This window comes from Myotis brandtii, unplaced genomic scaffold, assembly GCF_000412655.1.
Source record: "Myotis brandtii unplaced genomic scaffold, ASM41265v1 scaffold82, whole genome shotgun sequence".
Taxonomy (NCBI): Eukaryota; Metazoa; Chordata; class Mammalia; order Chiroptera; family Vespertilionidae; genus Myotis; species Myotis brandtii.
This window is the reverse complement of record NW_005371324.1, coordinates 3,634,697-3,646,587: the sequence shown is the minus strand read 5'-3', so window position 1 is coordinate 3,646,587 and position 11,891 is coordinate 3,634,697. Positions and strand designations below refer to the sequence as shown.

At 39.9% G+C, this 11,891-nt stretch overlaps 1 protein-coding gene across 1 annotated transcript in view; it reads right to left on the bottom strand.

Moving 5' to 3' along the window:
• Positions 1–11,891, bottom strand: part of LOC106724392 (GLIPR1-like protein 1) — a 53,148-nt gene that overhangs the window by 33,932 nt on the left and 7,325 nt on the right. Inside the window, exon 3 of the mRNA XM_014531629.1 lies at positions 46–146. Coding sequence (XP_014387115.1) covers positions 46–146 — 101 coding nt within the window. The remainder of the gene's footprint in view (positions 1–45; positions 147–11,891) is intronic.

Here is an 11,891-nt window from a genome sequence, read left to right as displayed (position 1 = left end):
CATTTATTTAAATATAAAATATTTTTTAAAAGCAAAATAACTTACGCAGGTCCATAGTTACATACGAACATTACAGGGTCACCTTTCCCAAGTTTAGGACAAACTGTCATTGCACAACCAACTTTGTATGAATCGGCCCAAGCTACCTATAAGGAAAGGAATTCTTAATTAAAATATCCAAAACACCTCTATGCCACAATGCACTATGGGAATAGCTATAATCTTAGTCATGCAATAAAAATGAGTAGACAGAAATTCTTATTGGCTGTTTTAATTTGTAATATTTAGCTTAAAACAGTTTTTTAAAAGGCTGCTTTCTTGAAGGCTACCTAACTAGATTTTCCTCACTGATAATTCTCATAAGTGAAACAATATAATATGTAGTCAAAATAATATTTTTTCTAGATGATTTATGAAAAAAATTATTTTCTCCATGGTTATATAATACAATTAATATTAAAATCACAGTGTAAATAAAAACAGTTATAGGCTTTTATTTCTTTTCTCTAAAACCTTCTACTAGTACTTAGTTTATGATCACATTTTAAAAGTTGTGGTCGTAACCATAATCTCATCTCTGTCAAATTACAAGACTCAGATAGATACAGAGACTAAGAATACATTGAGTTTATTGCAAAAAACAAAAACATGATTTCCATAAGAAGGGTGAATATTTTTGTTTCATTGAAAAGAAGAGCAGTATTTAAAAGAAGAAGATTCCTTTGGAAAACTAACCATGGGTTGGGAGGAGGGGAGAAACAAAGAGATTTTAAAAAATTAGTATTCTTTTGTGACAATGATAGAGTGGAATTTTCTTCCATTTCCTAAATAAACAAAAAGGAAAATGCTAATTTACTCCACATGGAAAAGAAAATTGATATAAATTTGATAACACTAATAAATTTTCTGAACCCATTTATTTTACAATTCAATTAATATAATGTATTGATACATCTTATAAACTGATGTATTAGTCACTATTTCCCATGACCTGGGTATAGCTGTAATCAACAGTTTTGCAAAATATGTTTTAATGGCTGTTTGCCTGAGGCAGCAAAGTGCAATAAAAGCACTGAACAGAAAAGATATGAGTTTTGGTTTGAACCATGTGTGTGTCTTTCGAGAGTGATAGATCAATTCTGACCTAGTTTACCACTTAGTAAAATGAGATTAAGCTAGTTCCTTAAAATACCCATTCCTTTGGAATGTTTTAGAAAGTTAATAAACTATACGACTACACGTATATATATTTTTAAAGAAATTCACGTTTAAAAATTTGGTTAATGAATAACTGACTACACCATGAAATTTTATTGCTTAATATATCTGAATTGTGACATTTTTTGACTTTTGGAATGGTAAAGATAAATATTGAACATGTGTAGGTTTAAAGTGTTTACTTTCCTAAAGGAACTAAATGTAACATTAATATGAACATTGGTTGTAACTTCAATACAAATATCTTCAGATGGTAACAGTAAGAACATTTTACCTTATTTTCTTTAGAACACTAAGCAAGATACAGGTGTTGAGCCAATATGAAGAAAGCCCCTATTCCTAGCTTTTTACACGTCTGTGTACATTATCCAATGCGGAGTGAGCTTGTGGTTCTGCTGTATAATGCTAAGGGACAAGGGGTATTTGAAAACAGGTTCCTTTCCCCTGACAGTAAAAGAGGAGACAAATGATTACGTAAAGGCTGTGACTCAGCCTTGATGCCATAGTAGGAATACTGCATTCTGCTTGTTATCAGGACACCTGACAATTGATCCCATCCTCTCAATTTTCCTAGCAGTAACCAAACCATAATCATTGTATAAAACAACTATTCCGAGAAGGATTTCTAAACTTATAGCATCCTGTTGTCAGACGAAGTTTAAATGGAATAGGAGCTGCTAATTTCTGTGTTCAGTGAACCTCTGATAAGAATGGCATGCTTTCAGACACTGTATGTTAATTCAACTTAGACAGATAAGTTTAGAGAAGAGAGCTCTTCTCTTGCTTAAATGGTCCATCCTAGGGACTCCATGTTATGCCTAAAATGTGTTTCCATTTCTCACCCAAACTCTCTCAACAACCAACCAAAAGAATTAGAAAAATTATCTATACTAACAAAAGCATAATATGCTAATTAGATCGGATATCGTCTGGATGTCCTTCTAGACCAGCGCTTCTCAACCTGTGGGTCGCGACCCCTTTGGCGGTCGAATAACCCTTTCACAGGGGTCGCCTAAGACCATCCTGCATATCAGATACTTACATTACGATTCATAACAGTAGCAACATTACAGTTATGAAGTAGCAAAGAAAATAATTTTATGGTTGGGTCACAACATGAGGAACTGTATTTAAAGGGCTAGAAGGTTAAGAACCACTGTTCTAGACAAAGCCACGGTGGTGGGTGCCAAGGCAGAGGTGGTTAGGGGCAATCAGGCTGGCAGGGGAGAGCAGTTAGGGGTGATCAAGCTGGTAGGGGAGGGCAGTTAGGGGCTAGCAGGCCTGGAGGGGAGGGCAGTTTGGGACTATCAGGCTTGTAGGGGAAGGAAGTTAGGGGTGATCTGGCCAGCAGGGGAGCAGTTAAGGGGTGAACAGACCAGCAGGGGAGCAGTATTGGGTGATGAGGCCAGCAGGGGAGCAGTTATGGGGCGATCAGGCTGGCAGTGAAGCAGTTAGGGGGTGATCAGGCAAGCAGGGGAGAGATTAGGAATGATCACCTGTCAGGCAGAGGCGGTTAGGGGTGATCAGGCAGGCAGGGAAACAGTTTGGGGCATCAGGCTGGCAGGCAGGTGAGCAGTTAGGAGACAGCGGTCCCAGATTATGAGAGGGATGTACCTAAACTGGCAGTTGTACATCCCCTGACGGGTCCCAGATTGGAGAGGGTGCAGGCCAGGCTGAGGTACACCTCCCACCCCCATGCACGAATTTCATGCACTGGGCCTCTTGTAGGAAATAAAGGTCCTCAGGATACTGGACATATGACAACAAAGGATAATGCCTCCTGAGAGTTCAGGTTGGGGGAAGCTGTGAATTATACAATTGTCTCAGATTGTTGCTTTGAGAGAGTTTCCAGGCCATGACTGGTGGGGTAGGGGTGTTGAAGAAACCAAGAGGAGCCTAATGGATCCACATGGTTGAGAGACAGCTGAGAGTCTGTGGAGACCAAGGAGGCAGGAGTTTGGGTGGTGTAGTACCTCAGTGGTGAAAATCTAACAGTGACACTACTATGGATACCTCTAGGGGGTCCCCATCATCAATTCAGCAGAGCACTAATCAGAGCATGCATTTGAAGAACTACCCTAGACCTTGAAATGAACCATCTATAAAAAGTAAATAAAAGAATACAGGAACTTACATTGGGCCAGGAGTAGGGCCTTTTCCACTAGCTCTACGGCAAGTTTCATAATTTCTGGGGCACTGGGTAGAGTATGAAGAAGAATTTTGCCTCCATCTAACATATTTTAAAAGCAGGAACCAAAAGGATCAAACAAATTCCAGGTAACTTAACTGTATCCCAGAAAAGAATTCAAGAATATTATAGGCATATAAATAAATCAAGCATCCAAGAAGGCAAGATTTATAAAGTTGAAGATATAATAAAACATACCTAATGTGATAAGAAGCAGAAAAAATTTACCCATAAGAAAGAGGGATAATCAATCCACTCAAACTACCCCAGAACTAACCTAGAGAAAACATTAGAATAATTATTGTAACTATCTCATATAGTTGAAAAGGTAGAAGAAAGGTCAAATATTCTTGATATAGTTACTGATTATGTAAAAAAGACAAAAATCAAGCTTTTAGAGATGTAAATTTTAACATCTAAGATGAAAAAATAAACTAATTGTTATTAATAGAGGATTAATCATTACAGAAGAAAAGAGTAGTGAACTTCAAGATAAAGCAATAAGACTATTTGAAATTAATCACAGAGAGGAAATACTTGAGAAAGAAAAGAGAACATCAATAACCATTGGAAAATTCAAGTGGCCATCAATATTGGTGACTAGAATCTGGGCAGACAGAAGTCAGTAACGAAAGTATTTCAAGAAGCAATATCCAGCATTTATCAAATTTTGCTTTAAATTATAGTCCTATAGTTCTAAGAAACTCAGTAAATGGCTGCACAAAAGGTGAAGCAAACTTTAGTACATTATGAAATGGCTACAGTTTGTTGTAAAGAAAAAAATTTATACAAATGGTCAAAAGACACATGAAAAAATGCTGAAAGTCACTAATCATCAGAGAAATGCAAATTAAAATGACAATGAAGACAAAAGATGGCGGCTGGCAGGGCAGAGGTGAGGGATAGGATGTGAATGAGTGAGAGGGTGAAAGGAGAGTGTGTGGATGTGTGTGGTGTGTGTGTGAGTGAATGAGGGACAGTTAAATACGACAGGAGTAGCAGGGTCTGACAGTCTAGACTCTTCTGGACAGGGAGCACCTACCATAGCCGTGGACACTCCCTAGGCAGCGGGCACAGAGCCCACGCCACCTTGAAGGGAGAGCGGCCTCATCTAGGAACTCATCAACACCACCACCCAGACAGCCCTTGGACACTGCCTGTGACCCAGCAGCCACTCCAGCCAAAATCCTGCTGCCTGACCCACAGACCTGCAGACCCTAGGACCTCTACCTCTAAGGTGCACCGTTCCAGCAGCAGTAAGTACAGCTTCCCCATCCCCAGCGGCAGACCTCCGGACAACACAGACATGTGCTTCCAACACAAAGGCCTCTGGAGCCCACCACCCCACAGGCAGCTCTTGGGAGTCACTGCAAGCCCCCACTGGGTGTGATATTGTGCAATCGGGGATGCACTGCCCCCCAGTAGAAATTCTGAAATCACTCTTCCTGAATAACTGCTCACAGACACTGTGGCACAACTATAATGCCAAGGCCCCTCAGGGTGTGTCAGAACTCTGTGCCACAAATGCACTGCCACAGACGCAAGCTTCCAGCACTCCCCACCACTCTACAAGCAGCTCTTGGGAGCCTCTGTGAGCACCCACTGGGTGCGATATTGTACAGACAGTTGGCGCACTGCCCCAGAGTAGAAATTCTGAAATCACTCTTCCTGAATAACTGCCCACAGACACCGTCGCACAACTTCAGCTCCAGGGTCCCTCAGGGTGCATCAGAGCTCTGCACCGCAAACGCACCACCATAGAAGCGCATTTCCAGCGTGCAGGCCTACTGTGCCCACCACTCCACAGGCAGCTCTTGGGAGCCATGGTGAGACCCCGCTGGGTGCGATATTATACAAACAAGGAACATGCTGCACTGCAGTAGGAATTCTGAATCCACTCTTCCTGAATAACTGCCCACAGACACTGTCACACAACTTCAATGCCAGGGCCTTTCAGACTACATCAAAGCTCCACACCACAAACGCACCGCGAGTATCCCTGTGAGCTGCCACTAGGAGTATGTGTATCCAACCATGGGCTCAGCAGCAAAAACTGAGTCTTCCTACCCCACAGCTGCAGAACTCTGGACACTACAGTTGTGCTTTTCCAGTGCACAGGCCTCATGAGTCCTGAGCACACTGCTCCACCGGCAGCTCTTGAGTGCCGCTGTGAGCCCCCACTGGGTGCGCTCTTATCCAAACAATGATGCACTGCCCAGGCGGTAAATATTCTGAATAACCTCATCCTGGATACCTGCCCACAGAAACTTTGATAGCTTGGCTTCATCCAGGGCCCTTCAGAGTGTGTGAGTGTGTGTGCCGCACTGGCAAACACACCGTGGGTGTCCCTATGAGCCGCCACTTTGTGCATGTGTATCCAACCAAGAAAGCAGCAGCAAAAACTAGTCTTCCCACCCTACAGCTACAGAACTGTGGACACCACAGTTGCGCCTTTCCAGAGTGCAGGCCTCCTGAGCCTCACCACCCTGACAAATGGCTTCTGGGCACCTCTGTATGCCCCCGCTGGGCATATGTGATTCCAACCAAGGATGCAAGGCAGCAATAATTGGGACATGCCCCTCCCCGGCTGCTGACATCTGGACTCCGCAGTTGCACCTTTTCAATTCGCAGGCCTACATCAGGAAAACCCAAATAGCTCAAGTAGGGGGTTAAGCTAGATTACCAAGCCCAGGAGACCTGAGAGATCACACCAGCAGCACCATCCCCAAAAGAACCTGGGTAACAACGGAGTCAGATCTAGGACACAGAAACAAAACCGTGCAGCAAAACTTGAGAAGACAAAAGAGCAACCCCCAAAAGAAAGAAAAATCACCCGAAAGGGAATTAAATGAAATGGAGGCAAGTAACATTTCAGAGAAAGATTTCAGAGTAATGGTTCTAAGGATACTCAAAGGTCTGGATGACAAATATACACAACTCAATGACAAATACACACAACACAATGAGAATTATAAGGAGCTAAATGAGAATGTCACCAACATGAAAAGGAAGGAAACAAGGGGAAATGAAGAATGACATAGCTACAATAAAGTACACAATGGAAGGCTTGTTTAAGCCTGTAGGGGAAGGAAGAATACAAGAGGCTGAGGACCGCACTAGCAAATTAGAAGACAAGGTAGGAAAAAGCACACAAATACAGCAGCAACTGGAAAGAAGACTTAAAAAGCAAGAGGAGAGCCTAAGGGAGCTTTGGGACAACACAAAACAAAACAACATCTGCATAATAGGGATACCAGAAGGAGGGGAAGAGAAGCAAGGAATAGAAAACCTGTTTGAAGAAATAATGACAGAAAACTTCCCCAATATTGGCAAGAAAAAAACTACGCAAGTCTAAGAAGCATATAGAGTCCCAAATATGATGAACCCAAAAAGACCAACACCAAGACACATCATAATTAAACTGGCTAACATCAACAACAAAGTAAGAATCTTAAAAGCTGCCAGAGAGAGACAGGAAGTTAGATACAAGGGATCTCACATTAGAATATCGACTGATTTCTCAACAGAAACACACCAGGCCAGAAAAGAATGGAATAAAATATACAAAGTGATGCAAACCAAGGAACTGAATCCCAGAATACTATACCCAGCAAGGCTATCATTCAAAATTGAAGGTGGAGTCAGGAGGGGCTAAGAGAGCTTATTATCACCAAGCCAACAATGCAAGAAATGCTAAAGGGACTGCTGTAAAAAGAAGAAACAGAAAGGCAAGAAAAAACACAAATATTAAGAATAAAAAGTATGACAAACAAGTAATAAAAAATAATAACATTAAACATAAATGGATTAAATGGCCCAATCAAAACAAATAGGGCAGCTGAATGGATAAAAAAAAATGACCCATATATTTGGTGTCTGCAAGAGACCCACCTCAGAACAAAGGATTCACACAGACTGATAGTGAAGGGATGGAAAATATTTTTCAGGCAAATGGAAATGAGAAAAAAATCTGGGGTTGTGATCCTTATATCTGACAAAATAGACCTCAAAGTAAAGGGAGAAATTCAACAAGAAGATATAACTCTGGTAAACATATATGCATCCAATACAAGAGCACCCAAATACATAAAACAACTTCTGGAAGATATCAACAGAGAGATCAGTAGCAATACAGTCATAGTAGGGGACTTTAATACCCCAATGAAACCACTGGATAAATCCTCTAAACAGAAAATCAGCAAGAAAACAGCAATCCTAAGTGACTCACCAGATCAGATGGACTTAATTGACATCTTCAGAATATTTCACCCCAAAGCCACAGAATAAACATTCTTCTCCAGTGCATATGGGACATTTTCAAAGATAGACCACATATTAGGACACAGGCAAAGTCTCTTCAAATTCAAGAGGATAGAAATCATATCAAGCATCTTCTCAGATCACAGTGGCATAAAACTAGAAATCAACTACAATAAAAACAATGAAAAAAAATCAAACACTTGGAGGCTAAATAGCATGCTATTAAACAATGATTGGGTTACCAAAGAGATCAAAGAAGAAATAAAAGGCATCCTGGAAACAAATGACAATGAAAACACAACAATCCAAAATCTATGGGACAGAATGAAAGCAGTCCTGAGAGGGAAGTTCATAGTTCTACTAACCTACCTCAAAAAAAATAAATAAAAGGTAATAAATTATCTAACTCTGCAACTTAAAGAATCAGAGAGAGAGCAACAAGAAAAGCCCACAGTATCTAGGAAGAAGGAAAAACTAAAGAACAGAGCAGAAATAAATGACATAGAGATCAAAATAACAATACAAAAGATCAATGAAACCAAGAGCTGATTCTTTGAAAGGATAAACAAGATTAATGAACCCCTGGGCAGGCTCACCAAGAAGCAAAGAGAGAGGACCCAAATAAACAAAATCAGAAATGAAAGAGGTGAAGTAACAACTGACCCCACTGATATACAAAGGATTATAAAAAAAATTACTACCAACACCTCTTCTCTAAAAATCTGGACAACCTCAATGAAATGGACACATTCCTAGAAAAATACAAGCTTCCAAAACTAAATCAGGAAGAATCAAAAAACCTGAATAGGCGATAAGCACCGATGAAATTTAAACAGTAATCAAAATGCTTCCAGCAAACAAAAGCCTTGGACCTTGGCTTCACAGGGGAGTTTTACCAAGCATTCAAAGAAGAACTAAAACCAATCCTTCTCAGACTATTCCAAAAAATTCAAGAAGAAGGCACACTTCCAAGCTCTTTCTATGAAGCCAGCATTACCCTAATCCCAAAACCAGATAAAGACACCACAAAGAAAGAGAATTACAGGCCAATATCCCTGATGAACATAGATGCTAAAATCCTCAACAAAATTCTAGCAAACCAGATCCAGCATTACATTAGAAATATCATACAACATGACCAAGTGGGATTTCTTCCAGGGATGCAAGGATGGCACAATATCTGCAAATCAATAAATGTGATACATCACATAAACAAATTGAGAGACAAAAATCACATAATCATATCAATTGATGCAGAAAAGGCATTTGACAAAGTCCAACACCATTTTCTGATAAAAACACTCAGCAAAGTTAGAATAGAAGGATCGTACCTCAACATAATAAAAGCTTTATATGACAAACCTACAGCCAACATCATACTCAATGGGCAAAATCTAAAACTATTTCCCTTAAGAACAGGAACAAGACAGGGATGCCCACTCTCACCACTCCTGTTCGACATAGTACTGGAAGTATTAGCTATTGCGATTAGACAAGAAGAAGAAATAAAAGGCATACAAATTGGAAAAGAAGAAGTAAAACTGTCCTTATTCACAGATGACATGATATTATACATAAAAAACCCTAAACAATCCATCAAAAAACTATTAGACTTAATAAATGAATTTGGCAATGTGGCAGGGTATAAAATTAACGCCAAGAAATCTATTGCATTTCTATACACCAATAGTGAACTTACAGAAAGAGAGACCAAAAAAACAATCCCATTTACCATCGCACCAAAAAAATTAAGCTACCTAGGAATAAACTTAACTAAAGAGGTAAAAGACCTCTACTCAGAAAATTACAGGACGTTGAAAAATGAGATAGAGGAAGACATAAATAGATGGAAGAACATACCGTGTTCATGGATTGGTAGAATCAACATCATTAAAATGTCCATACTACCCAAAGAAATTTATAAATTCAATGCACTGCCCATTAAAATACCAACGGCATATTTCACAGACCTAGAACGAACTCTCTAAAAATTCATCTGGAATAAAAAAAGACCCCAAATAGCTGCAGCAATCCTGAGAAAGAAGAACAAAGTAGGTGGGATCTCAATGCCAGATATCAAGCTGTATTACAAAGCCACTGTTCTCAAAACTGCTTGGTACTGGCACAAGAACAGACATATAGATCAATTGAATAGAATAGAGAACCCAGAAATCCACCCAAGCACTATGTTAAATTAATATTTGACAAATAGGCAAGAACATACAATGGAGTCAAGACAGTCTCTTCAATAAATGGTGTTGGGAAAATTGGACAGGTACATGCAAAAAAATAAAACTAGACCACCAACTTACACCATACACAAAAATAAACTCAAAATGGATAAAAGACTTAAGTGTAAGACAGGAAATTATAAAAATATTAGAGGAATCCAAAGCAACAAAATCTCAGACATATGCTGAGCAATTTCTTCACAGATACAGCTCTTAGGACATTAGAAACTAAAGAGAAAATAATCAAATGGGGCTACATCAAAATAAAAAGCTTTTGTACAGCAAAAAAATAAACAAAACAAAAAGAAAACACAAAAAAATCAATAAAACAACAAGAAAGCCCACTGCATGGGAGAACATATTTGCCAATGTTATTAACCATAAGGGTTTAATCTCCAACCTTTACAGGGAACTCATACAAATTACCAAAAGGAAGATAAACAGCCCAATCAAAAAATGGGCAACAAACCTATATAGATACTTTTCGAAAGAAGACATAAGGAAGGCCAAGAGACATGTGAAAGCATGCTCAAAGTCACTAATCATCTGAGAGATGCAAATCAAAATGACAATGCAATATCATCTCACACCTGTCAGAAGGCTATCTTCAACAAATTAGCAAAGGACACGTGCTAGCGAGGATGTGGAGAAAAAGGAACCCTTGTACACTGCTGGTGGGAATGCAAACTGGTACAGCCACTTTGGAGAACAGTGTGGAGTTTCCTCAAAAAACTAAAAATGGAACTCCCATTTGACCCAGTGATCCCACTTCTAGGAATATATCCCAAGAAACTAGAAACACCAATCAGAAAAGATATATGCACCCCTAAGATCATAGCAGCACAATTTCCAATAGCTAAGATTTGGAATAAGCCTAAGTGCCCATTGGTAGATGAGTAGATTAAAAATCTTTTCTACATCTACACAATGGAATACTATGCTGCTGTAAAAAGGAAGAAACTCATACCATTTGCAACAGCATGGATGGAGCTGGAGATCATTATGCTAAGTGAAATAAGTCAGTCAGAAATAGATAAATATCACATGATCTCACTCATTTGTGGATTATAATGAATAACATAAATCGATGAAGAAAAACATATCCAGAGACAGAAACATTGATCAGATCTTCAAACCTCAGAGGGAAGGTAGAGAAGCGTGGGGGTAAGAGGGGAAGATCAACCAAGAGACTTATATGCATGCATGTAAGCATAACCAATGGATGCACACAACAGAGGGAGGGGGTGAGGGCAGGATTAGGCAGGTGGGGGACAATGGAGGGATAACCACACATTTATAATACCTTAATCAGTAATAAAAAAACGACAGTGAGATATTACCTCACACCTGTCAGAATGGCTATCACAGAAAAAATCAACAAACAGCAAGTGCTGGTAAGGACGTGGAGAAAAGGGAACACAAGTTCACTGCTGGTGGGAATGCAAATTGGTATAGCCACTATGGAAAATAGTATGGATTTTCCTCAAAAAATTCAAAAAGGAAATTCTGTTTGACCTAGTGATCTTATTTCTGGGAATATATCCTAAAACCCCCAAAAAACCAATCAGGAAGAATCTATGTACCCCCATGTTTAAAGCACCATTATTTACAACTAGAGGCCCATTGCAGAAAGATTCCTGCAAGAATAGGGCTTCCTGTGGCTGGATCAAAGCAGAGAAGGGAGTGAAACCCGCTGAGGCGGGCTTTTCCCACTCCCAGCTGCTCTGGCTGGGTTTCCCCTCCCGCCTCCCATCTCCACAGCCTTGGCTCTGTTCCTGTTTCCGCTGCCTCTACTTTGCTCCTTTCTGTAGCACTTCGCTTCCATGTTGTCTTCAGTCTTCCCTCCCAGCCGGTGTATGCAAATTAACCGCCATCTTGGTTGGGGTAATTTGCATATAGCCACTCTGATTGGCTGGTGGGCTTGGCTTAAGGTGTAGCAAAGTTTTGGTCAATTTGCATGTTTGTCTTTTATTAGTGTAGACTAGAGGCCCGGT